Below are 22601 nucleotides of genomic sequence, written 5' to 3' on the forward strand. Positions count from 1 at the left end.
CTGCTGACTGGATCCAATTGGCTCAGGGGATTTGATTGACAGATGCTATCGTCCAATTTCAGCAGTGTTACACAAGACACACACACACACACACACACACACACACACACACACACACACACACACACACACACACACACACACACACACACACACACACACACACTGCATGGGTCTGTTTCCGCCCTTTTATTAAATCAGACATCATCCGTAGTACAACATCTTCATACCAGATCTGTCTCCAGCTGCTGCCATCTCTTTCTGTCTTACGCTCACGGCTGCTGGAATAGAGGACACTCAAGAGCTTGGCGGAAGTCTCACTTTCAGATGGACTCCAGGGTGGTTATCTTTCGTTCCCACGGAGGGGAAATGCGAGGAAAGGAAGGAAGGGAAAAGGGCAGACTGGGAGATATCAAGGAGACGGGGCAAGGATACTGCCTGGCTTTGCTCAGCTTAAAAGACCTGTGTGTGTGTGTGTGTGTGTGTGTGTGTGTGTGGTAATTTTTTGTGTGAGTAAGGAAATCTTTTTTGGTGTTATATAGAGCACTCCTGGAGTGGATGACATCATCACAAAGAGTCTTTGGTAGAACTATATCACATGTTTTAAGACTTCCTGGTTCTTATCTTCCTGGATTCTTACTCAAGACCGTGTTATTCAGTTAACATTGGTTTTAATCAACTGCCGCACTGCTTTGCTCTTGGATATTATTTTAACTGAATGCTACTGTATGCCAGAAAGTTCCTGGCAGGACAATGTTAGGCACAATTTTTGTGCCTAACATTGATAAATCGATCTCCTTTTTGAGTGAGAACATAAAATGGATGGAGATAATTTGGATATAAAGATAAATAAATAAAAAAAAACTGTATTCACGAAGAACTGTGAGCTTGTCTTCTGCCTCCTACGTACAAGAAGAATCCTCTAGAAAACACAGTTTAGGACAACCATTTAGACAACAGCAAACGGATGGAGAAAAAGAGTGCTGGAGTGCCACAGACTGGTGAGGCAGCGGAATAGTGCAGGAAGAGTAGAGAGCATTAGAGAGGGAGGGAGAGGGAGGGAGAGAGAGAGAGGCTGTCCTTTCTAATTCTTAGGTGGGCGGAGCACAGACTTTGACACACACACGCATTCACACACACGTGTGAGAGCGATTTTGAAAGGGAGAGAGAGAGGGGAAGAGCGAGAGAGAGCGAGCAAGTTCACGTCACGATGCACCGTAAAAGAATGGTTGTAATGGCAGCGACAGCACGGACTGCAGAGAGATAGAGAGAGAGAGAGAGAGAGAGAGAGTGGGGAGGAGGAAGAGTGGCTGGTGGGCTGTCAGCTGTGGAACAAGCTTAGTCTCTCTGTCGCTCGCATGCTGACGTTGTGTACAAACTTGAAGTACCTGCTCCAGCTGCCCTTAGCTAGCAAGGAGAGCCGGTCTGCATAGCTAGCGCCGCCGGAAGAAGAGGACGTCTTATAATTACACCTGACCTCTCGGCCGGTCCCGGAGCTCTGCTCACTGGCACACACGGGGCCATGTGGACCTGTTGACCGCAGCGGGCAGGAGAGTAGGAGAGACCGAGAGGGGACACAACACGGGGATTAAGAGCGAGAGGAACAGCATGGTGGAGAATGTGGCCCGACTACAGGAATGAGTGTGAGCTCAATGCTCACCTGTACTCGCTCATGTGCTGTGCAGGTCAGTGTCTTGGTGCGCCAACACACGTGTGTGTGTGTGTGTTTGTTGGTTTGTGTGTGTGTATGATTGTTGTGTCCGTGCCACCGAGGAGCTGACACAGGGTCTGCTGCTGTTGTTTACATACTGCCGGTGTGCAACGTGCAGCAACAGAGGAGTTGTCAGCACGTGTGTGTATGTGTGTGTGTGCGCGGCAAGTTTGAACAGTGCAGATTTGTCTACAGACCGCTGACACGAAAAAGGCTGAATATGGTCTCGGTCAATCAATAAAGTTGTGGAGGTGTGTGTGTGTGTGTGTGTGTGTGTGTGTGTGTGTGTGTGTGTGTGTGTGTGTGTGTGTGTGTGTGTGTGTGTGTGTGTGTGTGTGTGTGTGTGTGTGTGTGTGTGTTATGTTTGGACAGTATGCAGGGATATGTGTGATTCAACAATGGCTCTCTTTCTGCCTCAATGAGAGCCATTCTCTGACTGACACACACACATTCATACCACACACAGACACACACACACACACACACACACACACACACACACACACACACACATTATTTTGGTTGGCCGGGAGTCTGCACACACTTTACTACAAACCATTATCTTCCTATCTTTATTAGACAGCAAGGCTAAAGGAGGCCACCGCTTGACTTCACTTCTGATTGAGTGGTACAAAGTCTGAATTACTTGCATGTTAAAAGGTGTTTGTGTGTGTGTGCATGCGCCTGCCTCAGGCTATCTATGGTGGCAAGCAAGTTAGGTTTGTATAGAAAAGCATGTTGTAGTGGTGACACTATTGCGCAAGAGATTGTTGAAATCTATCTCCCTGGGGCCCTGCCCTAGTAAGTGTCTTTCATCATGTGTGCCTGTGTGTTTGCCTTTGTGTGTGTGTGCGTGTCTGTGTGTGTGTGTGTGTGTGTGTGTGTGTGTGTTTGTTCACTACTGAGGCTTACCTTTAACTAATTTAGGGATTTGACCTAAATCCCATCCTGCATTTGCTAATTGGATATCCCCTCTACTGTTGAAGCTTGCCTCTATTGAAGCTAAAGTTAGCATGTTGCTATTGCTGTTATAACACGTGGGAGAGCCTTAAAGAGGAAGTATTGAGAGAGGAAAGGTATTTGCCTGTGTATGTGTGTGTGTATGTTTGCGTGTATGTTGGTGTGTGTTTTTGTGTGACTGAGAGAAAGGGTTTGGGGTCCAAGCAGTTTTATAGAGGAGGGAGGAAGTCAATGATAGCTCATCGCCATCCACATGGTTTCTCTGGTAACACCGTCACCATGGAAACTGTCTAAACAACAAGCAGGAAGGGGAAGTACTAGATACCTGATGCCTTCTGATTGGCTAACAATTGTTTTCATAGAAGGGAGGGAAAATCTCAGTGTATAGAAAATGGCGCGGAAATCATGAAACACAATCTAATAATAATAGTTAACAATATCTTTACTACATAATATCTCTGTGTCATGAAATAATAAGCAATTATTCGCAGCTGAGGTGAAAGATTGTTTTAGTATATACTACACGTGAACACTCAAAAATATAATACAATATAGAATATTATTTTTTATTTGTTTTTATTAGAGTGACGAGATGACCGAAAGCGGGAATTTTGCGATGATGAGATTGAGATCTCAATCATATTGCCCGATATCCCGAGATAGCAAACCAATCAAATTGCGACATCTTAGAAGGTTCACGTGTAGCATATTCTAATATAATATATATTCAGCTGGTGTATTTTTAATCATTATGAGTCATCTATAGAAACATGTTGTCTACCATCGAAACAAAGGACTTTTCATATGCAGAAAATGCATCACGTGATATTTTAAGAGAAATTTTCATGTCATGAAATGTCATTGTTATTTGTTCTCTTCCTTTTAATGCCCTTGTATTTTTTTAATCTTTATTGCTGGATGTAAGAGGCATAAAAACACACATGACATCAATCTCCTGTGCTTCAAGACTGTTAGTTTGTGATACGAGAGAGAGGAAAGAACGTGGAGAGGGGGTCTGTGTTTACTCTGTCCGACTGATACGAGAGAGAGAGAGAGATGGATAGAGGCACAGAGACAGACAGAAAAAGAGAGAGGGAGATAGAGAGAGAGAGTGTGTGGAAGTGCAGGGGAGGCTGATGTAACACGGCCATGGCCCAGCATGGGGTTCTATTCTGGGCCGGACGGCTTCACTCCTCTTGCCTGTGGGTGACGCAGCGCTGGAGCCCTGCCTGACTACAGCTCCCACTCCATTTCCAAGCCGACACCAGGCCTGGAACCACTAGAACTAAATAAAACATGGTTCTCTCTAGCAAAACCAAAGCAAATCAACATGCAGCCTTTCAGTCCGCCTTGTGTTGCCGAGAACACTCCTGAATCATAATGATGTTGGTGTCATGTCCAAGGCGTCTACGTCCACGTACAAATGTCCTCACTGATCGTTTTGTTATGAGATCATTTAATTAAACTCTATTTCCATCCCTTCTCCCTTCCTCCCTCCTGTGCTCCAGATGAGAGAGACCGAGTACAGAAGAAAACCTTCACAAAATGGGTCAACAAGCATCTCATAAAGGTATAGTACCACTCTACAAGCTTCTTTCTGATTGGTCCACCTGACACTATTGACAGAAATGTTGCCGGATGTTTGGATAAATTAACCTTTAATGTTAATCTATCACCCTAGCAGTTAAACACAGAGCAAAAATGTAACAGGAGCTTTCCTAATGCATATACTGTACACTGAGACGTATTTCAAGTACCTTGAAAGTCCCAGCGCGTTGGAAGTTACAGTTTGCTACCACGTATTGAACCGACTTGAGTTGTCATGGATACAGTAAATATCCGCTGTTGACATTCCGGGTGTAGGTGACAAGGATCAAATGAATGACTAAAATGCAGTGAGAATGCAAATGGTTCAGTACTGCAGGTTATGTGCTTCTTGGCTCTGTGTGGGGTACAATAAGCTAGTGATGATCAATGTGTGTCTTTCCTGGTCTGTCTCTGTGACAACACTCAGTGAGAGGTGAGGAAATGACTGCACGTTTTTCTACATGATTGACTGGTTACTTGGATTGTGGGCTTGGTCTATAGGCTAGTTGGTGCTTTTTTTATGCTGGTTAGCTGTTTATTTAGATTACTAGTTCAGGTTGTTGTATTGTTCCCTCATTCCTTGGCATCAGGCAGAAGAAAGTTGTCTTATGTTACAATATATTCATATGTCAGGTGCTAGGGGTTAGAGAACACATTGAGATTTTAAATCTATTTTTCAAGGGTGACCTGGCTAGCATAAAGGGCTAGGGTGTCTAATTTTGACTGTGTTTGCTATCTAGCTAACTAAATAAACTTCCACTGAAAATGAGAGGAGAGTACTTTTAAAATAATATAAATAAATAAAGTAAGTAAAAATGATAAATTGTAACAATCCATAAACAACCCATAATCTTCATCAAATTTGTATCCGTGTCGAATCCTTCTATTTCTGGATACAGCATATGAATTTGAAGTTATGTTGCACGAAATTCTTGTCCCTCTTAGGCCGTTCCTCTTCCCGACGCACATGTTTCATGTCACGCACACATGCAACACTCCATTCTGTCACTGATGAGGACTGAGAGATATGTCGGACATTCTGATAGAGGAGATTCTATTTGACCTCATAACTCCGGAGCAACTGTTGGCACCGCGGTGTGCTAACGTCACTCTACAGTAGGCTAGACCGGCACAGCCCAGAGAGATATAGATAGATGAAGAGCGAGAGAGAGTAGGAGCGAGAGAGGAAGAGATACCAGTATTTCAAATCAGAGGTGGAACTTCCAGGTTCAGAAGTTGAATTCCTAGGGTAGGAGATGGAGGGAAAGTGGTACTTCTTAATTTAAAAGACAAAAATGTTGCTCACATGACGTACATTATATTGAAATATTATACAATGTTATAATAGTTTTTGGACATTGTCCGTCATAACTGGCTTAATGCCAACAAGAGAAGTATCAACTGAATAATCAGCCTTTTAAATAAAGTGGAGGCAGAGCATCAAAGAAAGACATAGCAAACAAACCATTTTTCTATCTTATCAAGATTGAAACCTAGCAAGGGGGAGACAACTTTATTTGTCTATTGACATCATCATTCCATTCATTCCTTCTGTTTCACACTTGTTGAGTCTTACATAAGCGCTCAGCTGGACAGGTATCCGGTATCTGATTGTCAAAGGCTTTGATAGGCCTATTCACCTATAACATTGAGAAATGTAGTTAAACTGTGTGTGTGTGTGTGTGTGTGTGTGTGTGTGTGTGTGTGTGTGTGTGTGTGTGTGTGTGTGTGTGTGTGTGTGTGTGTGTGGACAACAACAGAACAAGCCCACCAGTGCAAACAGTGGCCTTCCTGTTAAACATAGTGACTGTTCTTAAGGCTGCTCTGGAAGTGACTAAGACTAAGACCCAGAGTCTTGTTTCCTTGCTAGGACACACTCATACACTCTTACAAAAAGAGAGTAGCTGCAAGTTGAGACCCAGTGTGTTGGCTAAGGTTAAAGGTCATAGGTCGGAGGTACTGGGTCCAAGTGATGACGTCACCTGTTGGAGTTTTTGACCAGATTTATAAGTGTATCAATCTATCAAGCCTACCCTACTCAGTGGACTGTACTATCAGATATCTAATATCTTGTGATGGCTCAAACCTTTAACAACACAGCTGCTGACGGTAAATTAGGTGTGTCTTGGGTCCCCTTGAGGTTTGTTGGTCAGAACTGTGGAGAACAGATGCAAATGTGTTATTACTCTGCCTAACTCAACAAACATAACTACTGTAAAAGTAGAAAAAATCGATGGAATATGTGGTAATGCTTATGCTTACCACAGTCATATTTAAGTCACATACAATTGCTACACTGATCGATGCATTTCCTAAAGCATCACAGTAATTCCAAGTAAATCAAACAATCCTGTTTAATTAATCTCAGAATCAAATACAATACATATTTGTCTGAATGCTTGAGTTCACATTGATTTAGCAGAACAGCCCAACAGCTGAAACCCAAAGGGAGCTTAACGCACCAGTACACAGACACACAGATGCACACACAAAATCGTACCGATGTGTTTAAAAATATACTACTTTGAATTTGTGTCTATGCATGAGCAACTGCTACAAATTATCCTTAAATTTATCCTTGTAAATCCCACAAATGTCCAAACTTAAAACAAGGTTTTTCACTATCCCATTATTATTTTGTCAATCTTACCTGGGGGGAAACCTATTTACCTAACTGCTTGCGTCAGCATTGTCAGAGTTGAGGTTGGAACAGACATTCTGCGAGGGTTCACGTAGATGTAGGGAAGTTTATGACTTATCTTTGATCTGTTACCCTTCTGAACCCAAACAACAGTGTACTAAACACAAAGTTAATCAATAGGATTAATTATTAAAACACACAACTGACTGTGTAACCTTACCCAAGCCCCCCCCCCCCCCCCCCCCCCCCCCACACAAACACACACAAATACATACAAACCTCATTTCAGTTGGCGATGACAGAACTGTGCTTCCTGTGTCTGATTAACCCTTATTTAAGTTTTTTGTCCCCTCCATGACAACACGCAGACTATCAGGGAACGGAGGGAGGGAGTGAGGGAGAGGTGGAGAGAGGGAAAGGAGTGGAAAATATGAGCGATGGTATAAGTGCAGAGAGGAATAGGCGGTAAGCCGTGGTGACATGACAATCCTACAGGAGGGACTAGAAACCACTCCCAATAGGCCTGTTAAGCACTAATGAAGCCTCTTGGGAAGGTGTGTGTCTAGTAAAGATAAAATGGTAACTTCATTAATACAATCATTTTGTGTAGTGTGAGAGATACTAAGAAATGCTTGTTGTCATTTATTATCCCAGCTCAGGTGAACCCTATTAGCCTAACGATGTAACTAAGTACAGTGACCTAACGAGAAGTCAAACTGGAAATGTTAATCTAGTGTTTGGTTTTTATCTGTTGATTTATATTCTGTTTAGACTAAGGGTTGCTGCTACTGGTTAACCTTTGCGGGCCATGTTTCCCCCTAGTGTTGGAATGTGGTACTGTTATATGCTGTCATCAGGGCAGGACCATTTGACACTTGCTTGTAATCATGCTTCTCAAAATACACAATGGCTAAAGTAGTGTTCTAAGGATAACAATATTTAACAAATACATAATGGTAATAATGGACTGATTTATTGTTTAACTAATCTTGATTTCAGAATTCTTTTTAATCTAAAACTAAATCTGGAATTTATTGTAAAACAGCCTTATAGCAGGATCCTATTTAGTCGCCTATTAATCTCTTATCCCTGCTCCCTATTCACCCATCAATTATTCATGTTGGTATGTCCCAGAGCTATTTATGCTGCAGTAGTCAGCCAAGTGGCCCATCTAACTGTGGTCAGGAAGAAAATAAAGTCTCTGACATTCTCCGACCCTGGTGCAGGGGCTCCACTGCTAGGGGTCTAAATGCTGAATCACCAATATCCTCGGCTGAGGGCAGTCCCGCCCGTTAACCGATGTGACAGGGGGAGCAGCGGTCACAGCTGGTGCTGAGTCTGGGTTTCCATGGCAACCACTGATAGGGGTTGCTGTGGTAATCATTATGGCAGTTGTTGTCGGGAGCAGGGTCGACATCTGTGGATTCGCGATGCTGATTGCCTCGTGTATCTTAACTTTCTCCATCCCTCTTTGTTTTGCAATTCCTCCTGTATCCAGATATTGCCTTTTACCCTTTATTCATCTAATCTCTCTCTGGACTTGGCACAGCAATACTTAAACATTAACATCAGAGTATAATTGATTAAAGATAAATTATGCTATGCTTGCAAACTCCTCTCTCTCTGTCAGGTGAGGAAGCACATCACAGACCTGTATGAAGACCTGAGGGATGGACACAACCTCATCTCCCTGCTGGAGGTCCTCTCTGGAGTCACCTTGGTATGAACACACACACACACAAAGACGCACACACACACATTTGCCTGCACATGCACACACTGATACAGTGTTAGTTTACAGATAGGTCATTGGTGAGTACAAATCTTTGAATGCGTACATAATAAATGTTGAGTTTTTACACACTTTTACTCAACAGGTACTCAAAGTAGCATCAGAAGTAGCCACTACCGCTACCTATATAGAACAAAAGCACAGACAACAAACAGACCAATATTACTAGAGACTTGTTATTATTTAGACACAACTGTGTTTGCCTCTGTTGTTGTGCTGTAGTGACCGTGCTGACAGTGGTTGTTGTTGCTGTTTCCTGATGATGTGTTGAGTCATGCAGTCCCAGTGCCTCCCAAAAACACTTTATGGTGCTGTCTGACAGAATAGCCGGCGGGATGAATCCACTGCTAGCTAGAAAGGGCACCAGGGGGACGCCTCTATAAATAGGGCATTAACAAGCACATTGGAAAAGGAAAAACTTTGGAAAAAATAATTAAACTAAGGAAATTAATAGGACATAATTCATACATTTTCATACGTTTAGGGGGATTATACCTAGCCATAACATGAAGTATGTTTATCTCTAAGAAGTGGGTGTCCTAATATTATTTCTTTCTATACATAATATGTGATCCAAAAAAAGTGTCACTTTAGCCCCCGCCCCCCCCGTTCAACCTCTCAACTGTCTGTCTATCGTTCTCTTTCTCTTTCCTGCCTCTCTTTTCTCACTGTAATTTCTTCATACCATTCTTTCTCTACCCCCTCCGCCATTACCATGTATCGACTCCCCATCTCTCTGTTGCCATAGCAACTCAAGAGCGGCCCCGTGTCGACTAGGGCGTACGTGTCCCGCGCCCCCCCTCCCATCTTGATCGCAGGGGAGGATGAGGAGGAGGAAGGAGCTCAAGGAGTATGTCGGACCGCGCCCCCCCCCCCCCCCCCCCCCCCCCCCCCCCCCGCCCCTTCTTCCATGGCATCCATACTCACTCCTTTCCCCGAGGATGAACTCTTACCCTTGAGCTTTGACCTTCACCTGGGGCTGGGGTTTGGGGCTGCATGGTAGTGCTGCTGTTCCAGTTGTGTGCTGATATCACTCCAGTGTTGAACATCCAATGATAGTCTATAATGAATCCATGCTAAATAATTGATGAATGATGAGATATCATTGAATATCCTAGCTCTCCCTTTTAATCGGCATATGTATCGTTTTTATCGGCATCGTTTTCACATGCAGTTTGATAACATTGCCTGACTCAGCTCATTGGCAGCCATGAAGTAGTCCTCTTCTCTTTACATGGCTGGATAGTTGTGCGGTCATTTAACTGAACAATAGATGCTCTTTCCTTCTCATGGTTCCCAGCATGGTGTGAAGACTCACACAACCGCATAGTTGCACCTGCTTGTATTAAGGAACAAGTGTGTATCTGCATCAAAGTGTGTGGGTCACAGTGTGCAGTGTGTGCTCTGGTCCGAACTGTTCAAGTCCTTTGCACTGGCCATGTTTGACTTTTCTCCTAACAAGATGACACCTAAGGATTTTCAAATATAATGGCATGGTTTGATGTGCAGTGTTGTGGTTCTGCCCTGTCTTCAACAGGTCTTGTTGAAGACAGCGCCCTCTAGTGGATAATGAATATCACCACACCTTCACTTTTTGACCTAAATATGCGTGGAATTGAAAAAATGTCTGCATTGTCTTGTTGCCTGCTGTCAAGATACAATTGATAGTGGTCAACCTTGAAGATACAATGCTTGTTTGACTTATTTTTTCTGCCTTGCTTTCTTATCTTTTAGCCCAGGGAAAAGGGCCGGATGAGATTTCACAGACTGCAAAATGTACAGATAGCCCTGGACTTCCTCAAACAAAGACAGGTACATGAGTCTCTCTCTCTCTCTCTCTCTCTCTGTCTTTGTCTCTCTCTCTCTCTTTCAGTGTCTCACCCTCTCTGTATCTCTCTCGCTCTGTCTGTCTGTCTCTGTCTGTCTGTCTGTCTGTCTGTCTGTCTGTTTTTCTCCGTCTCTGTCTCTCTTAAATGCTTTTATGTATTTTAATCTATCTTGACCTTGTATTTGTATTGTCTTTTATTTTCTTTTATATGGAACTTTGATTCTGGAATAAAGTATTCATTCATTCTCTGTCTTTCTGTCTCTTTGTATCTCTCGCTGTTTCATGCTGTCAAACAAACAAAACCAGGCCCCTAAATCCCAGTGGTTTCTCTGTTTCAGGTCAAGCTGGTGAACATCAGGAATGATGACATCACAGACGGCAACCCTAAGCTGACCCTGGGTCTGATCTGGACCATCATCCTTCACTTCCAGGTCAGTCTGCTGCTTCTGATTGGTCGCGAGTGGTTCATGGCTGCGCTCCCTCACGAGTCCTCACTCATGAGGGATCGCTCCCTGGCTGATGGGGTTGGATGGATCAAGAGAGCCATGATGAGCGGCTCCCTAAAATTGTGGGTTTATGAAATGCAGTATTATTAAATACCTCCCAGAGCATTCATTTTATTGAGAAAATCTATGGATTCTATAATGAAAGAGCGATGGATGGATGAGGGATGGTTAAGACGATGAAAGAAAATTGGCGGTTTCCATGGTAATAGGATTTTTGCCACTTTTGAGTTTCTGAGGTTCCAGATGGAACAGCTGCTTAACAGCTACTGCTCAGCATGTTAGTTTTGTCTTTAAAGAGTCGGTTTCTGCCAGCAACGGTTTAGTTGTGTACACTTATTCACATATGCACACACGTGCACGTTTGTGAGAATGTGTATTAGTGACATAACATGAAGGGTTGCTGGTTCCACACATTCCCAGCTGCACATGCCCAGAAGTACATGCAAATCCTTCCTCCAGTCCTAACCCTTGTTATTATTCGAATATAAGGCAAACCACGGTACACAGTACACCCAACTGATCAGGAGGTGTCAGTAATGTAACGGTTCAAGGCAAGGCTTGAGGATGGTGTGTTCAGTTCACGCTGTGAACAAGAGTCCTGCTCTAGTTTAATTCACACTGAATATCCAATGCGGCGCTGCTGTCGTTCAATGGGGGACACATTTTATGAATGGGAAAATCACCATTTCAACTTGTACGTGGATATGGTTACTTTAGGCTTTATTACGTCAACAGTCTGCTGCTGTTCTTAAGGGCGACCACTAGAGGGCACTGTGCAGCAGAACGCTTGTTGACGTCACCACTTGTCAAGGTGACACAGAATGGAAAACACGTTGCCACGGATACTGAAGGAGGGGCACATGACTCTGCAGCAGTCAATTGAAACAGCATGAGTCAGCCAGAGAAGCCCTGAGAGAGATAGAGATGGAGAAATGGAGAGAAGGAGGATATAGAAGCAAAATTATTTGCTCAATTATCATAATTAAAAGAGCAAAAGATAAATACATATGGTCCATTTATTTGTTCATAGGTATATCTGTCAGGGGGAAACCAAACTTCAACACACTCTCACCCACCAAGCTGTTACACCTCCACTCTTTGGTAATCCATAATAAATATCCATAGAAATACAATTTATAATGTATGCAATGTTGCATAAACAAAATGTGACTGCAATTACTCTTTCAAACCACTAAGTGTCACTAGTCTCTCTTCATCTGAGTGGCAGCAGACTCTGCCTAATATGCCCAACCACTGGCATCTAAGGCTCTGGCTTTGCTGAAATGGCTGTCATACCTGCTGCTCTATTCATTTATTGCTGCCCTACTGTTGATTCTGGTGTACGCTTCTATACACCAGATTCTGCAACTAATATCTGTATTCCCAATGATTGTTGGCGTTATTTTAAAGTTCTGACACTTTCTTCCTGATGACCCAGCGTTTTTTCTTAATTCCTTTTGCTGGCTGTATAGTACAAACCGTGATCGTTGAAGGATTTACTTGTAGTCATGTATTTCATGTGCAGAGATGGTGGAAGTCTGTTGTTGAGGTTTGCTGTCGTTGAGCCTAGCTTTTGGTGCTAGCTAGCTGTTGCTGCTGGAAATGTCTTGCCGCTGTTGAAGAGGATTTACTGTGATGCCTGATTTGTGGTTCAACATCAGGCCAAAGTGTGTGTGTGTGTGTCGCTTCAAGTGTGGGTGTGTGTCATCCCTTTTAATCCTCCTCATAGTTTCTCTTTTCTTCCTTTAATCTCCCCTTTGCACTCTATAAGTCTCCTATAAAATCTGCCTCTTCTCCACCTCCTCTCCTGCTTTGCTTTATCCCTCCCTACTTTTTTTTACATGACCACAAAACCTCTGGGGAGATAGAAAGTTGTGTCAATGTTTAAGAGAGAGAGAGAGAAGGTGAGAGAGAGAAAGAGAGAGAGGGAGAGGGAGGGAGAGATTCCAGTGAAATAGATTGTATCGCTCCTTGGAATCATTCCCGGAACACAATAGTGTGATGCCCATCGCATTCTCTTTCTTTTCCCTATTTCTCTCTTTCTTGCATATTCGTGGGTTCTTCAGATTCAACGGGGGATTTTCAGGTCGTGTGTGTGTGTGTGTGTGATATTGAAGGGTTCCCACAAGCAACTGAGACTTAAAGGGAGAGAGAGAGCGAGAGAGAGAGAAAAAAAGAAGCAAATAGGAGGAGCACAGAGCTGGGAGGGGTGGAGAGAGAGAGAGAGAGAGAGAGAGAGAGCGAGGGAGCGAGAGAACGTGTGAGTGAGCGATCGAGCAGTACAGAGTGTGAAGCCGCCGCAGCAGCAGCAAGGAGATCAAAGCTTTTCCATCGCCCACCCTCTCTGTCTCGCTCTCTCCGGCGGTGGTTGAACACAAGGGATAAATCGGAGGAGGGAAGCCAGCAAGAGGGTAAGCGAAACGGGGCCGTCTGCTGTCACAGGAGCTCACGGCTTCCCCTCATCTACAGGCCTCTCCACATTCTTCACACTGGAGGAAGAGACGTATGCAGGAGAGGGCTGGTGGACAAGGACAACCCTGGGGACTGTCCAGATTTGCGTGCACACACACATACATTCCCGCACACACAAAGACGCACACACACACTCAAAGGACACCTCTCGTCTGGAGCAGCTGTATCGAGATGGATCAGTTCCAGGCGGAACCCCTTTCTACTTTTTAGAGGGACTATTACGCTCAGCGGCGGTGCGCTTCCTCTCAGGATATAGCAGTGTTAAGCTGTGGCACTGTGGCTGTCGCTCTGCTGCCTCGTCGTACGTATTGTGCAGGTTGTTCGGATTCCGGCTGGATTCTGAAACCAAACCGAGGGGGAGGGTCCCATCGCTCTCGACCCGGACAGGGCCTTGGACACGTTCTCTCCAGTCCCCTGTAGCAGACCGGTCGAGGCCAGTGGATCTCCTCGCTTCATACTAGTCTTCCGACCCTCTACAGCTTCTTCAACCCATCCCTCCTCCTCTACCTCCGCCTGGAGACAGACAGACGCGGTCCGAAACCAGCCACCGCTCCTGGCCCAGATGCCTCTCTCCTAATTAGACGTGGAGCTGGAGTTGGGAGGCTATAACGAGACACCGGAGGAAGTGGAGAGAAAGAGAGAGAAAGAAAGAGAGAGAGCGAGAGGGAGAGACAGAGTGGGGGTGCAGGAAGAGTGTTGCTTCATCTTTCTTCCCAACCCCCTCTTTGTTACGACGTGATCTGCCCGTTATCTCCACCAACCCCTGCGAGACTGTATGTATTTCTTTGGGACTATTGCATCGACGCACTGCACCACCTGATGAGGAGCACCTTGGCTTAACCCAGAGGAGGGGACAGAGGCAGAGGCCATTTGTTTTTGTGTTGCACTCCAACCCCCGTGGGTATTGTCCTGACCGACTTGGTGGAGGAGAATCTGAGGTCCTGGGTCTAGCTGGGAGGTGTGCGAACACAGGCATGTCTGGTCTGCCTAATCCTCTGGAGATACTCTGATGTAACGCTACCAGCGAGACTGGCCGAGCTGCATAACGGATACGCACACACATGGGCGAGTTCAGAAATCAAGGCTCCACAGGTAGCCAGAGTTTAGGCTTGCCTCGGTTTTTCGCGCGTGACTTCTTTTGGAGAAGCATTTGTCTTTTGGCTACGAGTTGTTGATCGAGCACCTGCTTGAATTTAAGAGGCACACGCACTAACGCACACACGCACACACACATAGCATCTAGCATGTCAGCGGCGGTGCAGTTGGATGAGCAGGGAGGAGAGTTGTGGGAGGAGTGTGGGAGCCTGGAGCCGGCAATCTGATTGAGTTATTAACAACATGTCACTACATTGGCTGGTTTTCCCAACAAGCTGCCGCAGCATAGGCTGAGTGCACACTCTCCTTCATCTAGCCTCCTATGCTGGCAAAAGCAGAGACTATCTTTAGTCGTTAGCGTCGGGTATATCGACAGCGCTATCCATAAGACTGCTAGGGCTACGTCTACTGCTACTATGACTAGTACGCTTATTACTACTGCCGCATAATATTCAGTATCTTCTGTTACTCATCTGACTTGGCCGACAGTGAAGAAACACGGCTACAGTTGCTACGACACATCAATATTTAATGTGCTTACATCACCACAAAGAGATTTGCATCGAAATCAAAGAAGAGCCGCGGTCTGTGGCAGTGTGGATTGCTGATTTTTAAACAGCCCCGCCAACACTCCCTCTGTGTGATATCACGTGCACGGTTTAATGCCCTGCACCTCGGAATATCGCAGCGTCGATCCAGTGAGATGAGGCTGCTATTGATTCCAACTCGTCTTGCCAGTTTGCTTTCTGCATACACACACACAATGACACTTTAGAACACACACTCATGCACGCACACCAGTGAAGACCGAACACACAAGCTGTGCCGTGGAAATAGTCCAAGCCTTAATGAGGACTACGAGAGAGTGAGTCTGCAGTGCATGGGTTTTCTCCCATCCCTCTCTCTCTTTCTCTCTATCTCTCTCTGTACTTTGAAAAACACCGACGCCCACGCACCTCAGCTGGTTGCACTGCCTTTACTACCAGGTCAGAACCACAACGAGGACCAAGACCAGGACTAGGACCGAGAACCCAGGACCAGGAAGCTCATTTCATACAGCCCATATTTAAAACACCCCCCTCCTGACTTGACGATGTCTTGGTGTCCTTGACGACTAGCGTATGTCCCCGGAGACTAGCGGAATACAGAGTAAAGGAGGCCAACACACAAACACACACACGCACCCAGCAGAGCCGCTGGCAATAGGGGCTAGCTGCCCACAGTGTGGTGGAAGAGAGGAAGACGAGGAACAGGAGAGAGTTTTGACACGCAGCCCTGCAGGATTGGCCTCTCGCTGAACCAATGAGCACCCCAGGCAGAGGGAGCCTGACTGCCTCTCTCCAGCTCCGTGCGACTGCACCCTACGCCCTCTGTCTTTTTAAATATTCAGTGTCCCATGTCGACAAGGAAGAAGCTGAAGCGTCCCCTGCTGATGTTGCTGTCCTTACAGGTGTCTGGGTTGACGCGGGCAACTGTCATTCGTAGCACATAGCCGCTCTGATCCGCCCGCTGTGTTGACCCCTACTCAGCTCAAACGGCCAGAAGCAGTCTTTTAAATGGCGACTTGGAAACGGTTCATCCATTTCCCATATTTCCTATTTTTGTAAAGCACTAGTTTTCTACTTTTTCTACCGGAGAGTGTGTGGGCGGACAGGGCCGACATGGGGAGCTCCATGGGTTGTGTTCGCCCCCAACGGGAAGATCTAAGTGGGGCCCCGCCCCTTTCGCCAAAGAAGCGCCTGCGTTTCAAGAGGAAGCGCAGGGGGAGAAAGGGCCGGAAGGGCGAGGCAGCCCAGGAGGAATCGGGGCGGCGGGGGAGTCACGACCCGGACCCCCGGGACGAAGAGGAGGAGGAGGGCGAAGGGGAGAAGGCGTCCCTATTAGAAACGACCGATTCCAAAGACACCAGGCTCTGCTTCAGGGGGGTACCGGACCCCCGGTTGGGTCACTTCATGTCGTCCAGCAACACCCTCGCCCCTGGGTGTCACAGCGTCTCCATGGGGGGCAGCAGTCTGCTGGAGGTGACCCCCAAACCAAGCCCGGCGTGGAGGGGGGTCTTCTGCCTCCCGGGCCAGGAGGACACCGTCAGCGCCATCGTGGAGCTCTCCAGCCTCCCAGGCCAGACCCCCACCACCAGGGCCCCTTCTGCCAGCCTGGCCCTGGGCACCGCCAACACCACCGGCAAGACCCCCCTGGGGAGCACCACCCCGGGGGGCGGCAGGGTGTGCCGAGTCAAGGAGAAGGTCCAGGGGGTCCTGGAGAAACCTTGGATCCTCCGACCCAAGAAGGAGAAAAAGGGGAGAGCGGGACAGCAGCAGGAGGTGAAGGAGGCTGGAGGGATGGGCGGGGACCGGACCGGGGGCACCGCGGGTCTCGGCGGGGCCCAGACGGCCTTGGAGAGGGAGCGTAAGGGGGTCATCCACATCCGGGAGGCCGATGGGAAGCTGTGCGTGGTGCGGACTGTCTACCCCAGCGACTACGGATCCCCCGTGTGGAGGGGAGACGTCGACGGGGTGGAGGTCCGGGCGGAGCCCCCCGCCCCATCCCCCGTCACGGGGAACGTCCTCACCGTGCAGCTCTCCGAGGACGATGACGGCATGGCCAAAATGGCCGACCCCGGTCAGGCAGTTTCTGCACATCAAACAGGGAATCGGGAAACTAAGACCGCTGCTCAGCAGTTTGACCTGGACACTCCGCTAGGCAGGCTAGGGGGTACTTCGTTGCTGGAGTCGGGCTACGCCAGCGACCTGCCGTTGACTTCCCCAGGCACTGGGGGCACCACGCCCAGTCAGACGGACTGGGGGGGCACCACGCCCAGTCAGACGGACTGGGGAGGCCTCAACACCAGCAGCTCCTCGGAGAGAGTGGACTCCATGATTGAGAGTCCTCTGTCTCCAATACAGCAGGCACCTGTTAAACACCTGCCACAGGTCTGGAAACAGCTACCAACCTTGCTCTCTCTCTCTTTCTTTCTCATTATAGGTTTTTACTGATAATATGATTTCTTTCTTTCTTTCTTTCTTTCTTTCTTTCTTTCTTTCTTTCTTTCTTTTTCTTTCTTCATTTCTTTCCTCCAAGATATTTTTGGGTTTCCTCCGTTTCAGCCTGTGATAAAGCCCCAAGACCGTGTGGTTGTCATGCTGTCTTTGTTCAACGCGTGTGCTTACTCCCTTATCATCAATGCAGACGGTTCTACCCCCCTTCCCTTCCTGTCCCTCTCCCCAGAGGCTAATCAACCCAACACAGACTGTCACCCCATTCTCTCTCCTCCTATCTGTCTCTCACTCTGTCTCTCTCCTCCTCTCACTTTCTCACTCCTCCTCTCTCCTCCTCTCTCTGTCTCTCACTCTGTCTCTCTCCTAATCTGTCTCGCCTTTTCTCTGTCTGTCTGTCTGTGTGTCTCTCTCTGTCTCTCTCCTCTCTATCTCTCTCTCCTCTATTTCTGATGCCCTTGTTCCCCCGTCCCTTCATCTCTCCCTCACCCGTGGCTGACAGTGTGCATTAGTGAGTGACGAGTGAATGACGAGTTGGTGTGTATACTCTGTTGGTGCCTGGGATTAGAAAAACGGTGTGCTTGGTTTAAACCTGCACTGCAAAACATTACCCTCGCTTCCATCACTTTTATGAAAAACCCTCAACCCCATTGCTCAACAAGCCCAGGGATTAGTGTTTCTCTTTGAACTAGTGCATTTCAACGATGGAGTTGTAACATAGTGCAGCTCTTATGCTACGCTCACCTTGAAGATGAATGAGCCGCGATAGCTACTGCAGTACAGTGGGAGAATACTAGGGAGGGTATATAAGGGAGGTGGACCGGGGCTGAGGCTGTGCAGGAGAGAAGTGTTGTGTGTTACTGTGTGTAGCCTCTCCCTTTACGTTGTACAGGAAGTACAGAGGTGTTGTGCGTTACTCTGTTTGTAGTGTCTCCTCTTAGGTTGTACAGGAAGCAGATAGGTGTTGTGTGTTACCCTGTGTGTAGCGTCTCTCTTTAAGTTGTACAGGAAATAGAGAAGCGTTTTGTGTGTTACTATGTGTATCATCTCCTCTTACGTTGTACAGGAAGTAGAGGCGTTGTGCATTACTGTGTGTGTAGAGAGAAACGCTGTGTCACGCGTGCAGCTAAGGACGATGAGACAGGCTGTTTAGCCCTCTGCCAGGCGAGCAGCTGCTGAGTAATGGAAAAAGGAGGCAGCCAGCCATGTTCACACACACACACACACACATGCGCGTGCGCGCATACACACTTGAACAAACTATTGGTTACACACACGCTAGAGAAAACAAATGGGATTGGTGCTAGACCAATTCGATCACGTTGCAGGGATAGAGAGGACCTACGCGTTATTTTTCATAGAAATCCGGAAATAAACCCTCCAGGTGGTGAAAGTGATTTAATTTGGACCAGAGCCACATTAGCAAAGTTCTGACACCGGCCGGGAAATAGATTAATTGAGATTTGGCCTGATATATCACATGTTCACACTCTTGTGTGCAATGTGTGTGTGTTGCATCTCCTCATCTGAATAAATAGCGATTTGAAATGCGCATACATCAACGGGTTAGCTACTGTGACTTTCCCCCCAGGGAACGTCTATCTCACACCAAACATGGCATTCAAATCTCCCTGTCCAGACTTCCATCACCTTTCTACCACCTTTCTGTTCATCCATCCACGCATCCATCTAGTATCCCTCCTTCAATCCATCAGCTGTCAATTCATCACCCAGGCCCATCCCTATTTGTCCCTTCTAATCCATCCATCCGGGCCAGGCACCCACCCACTCCTCCCTGTGTATCTGAATCTATATAGCTATCCATCACTCGTTCATTCACTAATTCAATTCATCAATTCACATTACTCAAGAAAACATGCAGTTCAAGACAATACAACCAACCGTGATTACATTATTATGTTTCTCTGTCTGTTCCTATTAAACCCCCATTCTCTCCATCCCCCCCCCTCTGCATCTTTGCTGTAGTTCCCCATGTCTATCCCCCTGCCCCAATGCATGTCTTCATAATAACCCCCAACGATCTGTACTTCAAAGAGCCCACGTGGGGGGGTTAGTGGGGACTGCCTGGGGGGGGGGGTGGACTGCTGGGCGTCTTAGATGTTTTGCTTTGTATCAAGGCCTACTTTAAGCATGTGGTGTGTGTGTGTGTGTGAGGGGGATGCACACACATCAGATCATTCTAGTTGGCTTTTAAGACGCTTAATTGTTATGCTATAGAGTATTATAACTGAAGATATCCTCTCCATGCTACACATTCTTCAGGATATAGATGTCAACCCCTTTCTCTTCACCAATGAAGCCGTCGCGGTAGCATATTAAGGTCCCTATCACAGGAGGTTAACCGGTGCGAAGGGATAATTGGATCATCCTCGTGAGCATGACGTTATTTATGCCTTGCATGTAGGCCTCGCCTCCGTCAAAAGCTTAGCCGTAGCATTAGCCCGATTGAGTATTTTATACCTAAGCAGCATTGGCTTAAACACAATGCTACATGCTCCTTCTACTAGTACACAGCAACGTCAAGATAACTATTCTGTTCATGCAGAGGGACCTAGAGCAGTTTGTTTTATGCTTTTTAATACTGCTGCTTCAATGAGCAAACATGAATGGAGTGAAATATGAGCTGTAGTACAGAGTGCTTAATAACATAGTTGTCCTGAAGAAACTGTGGGGGGGGGGGGATTGGCGCACATACTGTGGTGATGACGAGGAAGACGGATGAGGTATATGAACGGAGACGACAGGTTGAATTAAAATGACTGAAGACCTATAAGAGTTTGTGCCACAGAGACGAATCACCAATGTGTGTGTGTGTGTGGGTAGGAATGGATTTTTGTAAAGAACTATCCCCGAAACTATTTATTTCATGAATATTGCTTTTATTGTTGTTGTCCTTTTTTGAAGAATTTAACCTGGATATTAACAAATGGTCTCTGTCTCTTTCTTTTTCTCTCTCTGTCTCTCCTTGTCTCTCTCTCTGTCTGTCTGTCTGTCTGTCTGTCTGGTCTCCAGATCTCGGAGATCTATGTGAGTGGGGAGTCAGGTGACCTCACGGCCAAGGAGAAGCTGTTGCTATGGACACAGCAGGCCACAGAGGGCTACCCAGGCCTGCGCTGCTCCAACTTCACCTCCTCCTGGAGCAACGGGCGCCTCTTCAACGCCCTGCTGCACCGATACAGGTGAGGGATGCACACACACAACACACACACACACACACACACACACACACACACACACACACACACACACACACACACACACACACACACACACACACACACACACACACACACACTGACACACACATATGAAAGACACTGACACACACATATGACTGACACACACACACACATATGACTCACACACACACACACACACACATATGACTGACACACACACATATGACTGACACACACAAACACCCACACACACACTGCCACAGACACTGACACTGACAAAGACACACACATATGACAGACACTGACACAGACACACACACATGACTGACACAAACACACACACACACACACACACACACTGCCACTGACACACACACACATATGACTGACACACACAAACACCCACACACTTACACCCACACACACAGACACAGACACACACATGTATATGACACCCACAGATATCTGGTTTATATATTTCTCCCTCCAGGCCAGACCTGATTGATATGGAGGTGGTGACACACCAAAGTAACCGTGACAACCTGGAGCAGGCGTTTGAGATTGCAGAGTCGCTAGGGGTAACCAGGCTGCTGGACGCTGAGGGTGAGGCTGTGTTTCTGGCTCGTCCAGCTGACTGCATGGCTGGGGGGCTGATTTACTGATGTACTGGCCAAGGATTGGTTCAGTTATAGCCTAACTAGTTGGTACTCTTTTTCGCATCGTAATAAGCACACCCTAATTACATGATAATCATTGCATAAATGTAATCACATAATTCAAATTTTCGATTGTTCTCAGCACCACTTGTAAGACACTTTGGATGATTGTATTTTGATTCCTCTACAGTACTACTGCTATTAGCGATAGTCATTATAGTAACCGTAATGACAACGTTAAGGTGTTCCACTGTCTTTTCTGCTGTTAACCCTGGCTGCTCCCGCCCCTCCAGACGTGGACGTTTCCTCTCCGGACGAGAAGTCAGTCATCACCTACGTGGCCTCCATCTATGACGCCTTCCCCAAGATCCCCGAGGGAGGGGAGGGCATCCCAGCCCACGTACGTCACGCTGCCCCCCCGCCCTCTGTACTTTAGACAGACTCTCTTTAATTTGTCTACATCTTTTTCTTCATGATATGATATTTTATGATCAACTCACTTTTTATGTGTTCTTTCTTTTTAATTAAAAATAGAAATATATTTGTACTAAATATTTTAAATATTTTTTTAATTAATCTTATTGAGATAGCAACTATTCTGCTGGTGTGCTTGTGCAGTTGTTTTTGTGTGTATAATAATAATAATAATAATAATAATAATAATAATAATAATAATAATAATAATAATAATAATAATAATAAAGTAATAATGTTCCCCGTCCCATCAGGAGGTGGACCAGCGGTGGTCTGAGTACCAGACCCGGTTCTCCTCTCTGATGCAGTGGAGCCGCAAGCACACGGCCCTCATGGCTGACAAGAACTTCCCCCAGAACCCTGTGGAACTCAAGGTGAGCCCGTCTAATCCCACCCAGCTCACCGCCCACTGGGGCCTTCTGAATGTATTATTGAGATTTGGGGAGTCCCAATTTGAATAAATAAGGGGTGCTAAGTTGTTTGATTCCCCGCGGGTTTGTTTTTGGGTTCGATGCCTATTCTCATCAGTCCGCCTGTCAGCATTACTGACCTATACACCTCACCCCAATCTGTTTGTTAATGATCAGTATCTGTAATCACCATCTAACCCCATCAGCTCCTTTATCAACCCTATCTGTATTCAATACAAGGCACCATTTTAAGAGCCGCTGTAAAAGTGCCTTAAT

General features: G+C 46.4%; 1 protein-coding gene across 14 annotated transcripts in view; it reads left to right on the forward strand.

Moving 5' to 3' along the window:
• Window positions 1-22601, forward strand: part of macf1a (microtubule actin crosslinking factor 1a) — a 164970-nt gene that overhangs the window by 42867 nt on the left and 99502 nt on the right. For all 14 annotated transcript variants that reach the window (XM_079748815.1, XM_079748828.1, XM_079748823.1 and 11 more), the window contains exons 2-9: window positions 4180-4241; window positions 8530-8619; window positions 10426-10503; window positions 10858-10950; window positions 20619-20785; window positions 21276-21388; window positions 21735-21841; window positions 22170-22289. In XM_079748815.1, coding sequence (XP_079604941.1) covers window positions 4180-4241; window positions 8530-8619; window positions 10426-10503; window positions 10858-10950; window positions 20619-20785; window positions 21276-21388; window positions 21735-21841; window positions 22170-22289 — 830 coding nt within the window. The remainder of the gene's footprint in view (window positions 1-4179; window positions 4242-8529; window positions 8620-10425; window positions 10504-10857; window positions 10951-20618; window positions 20786-21275; window positions 21389-21734; window positions 21842-22169; window positions 22290-22601) is intronic.

The sequence above is a fragment of the Pollachius pollachius genome, assembly GCF_949987615.1.
Source record: "Pollachius pollachius genome assembly, chromosome: 13".
In the NCBI taxonomy this organism is placed as follows: domain Eukaryota; kingdom Metazoa; phylum Chordata; class Actinopteri; order Gadiformes; family Gadidae; genus Pollachius; species Pollachius pollachius.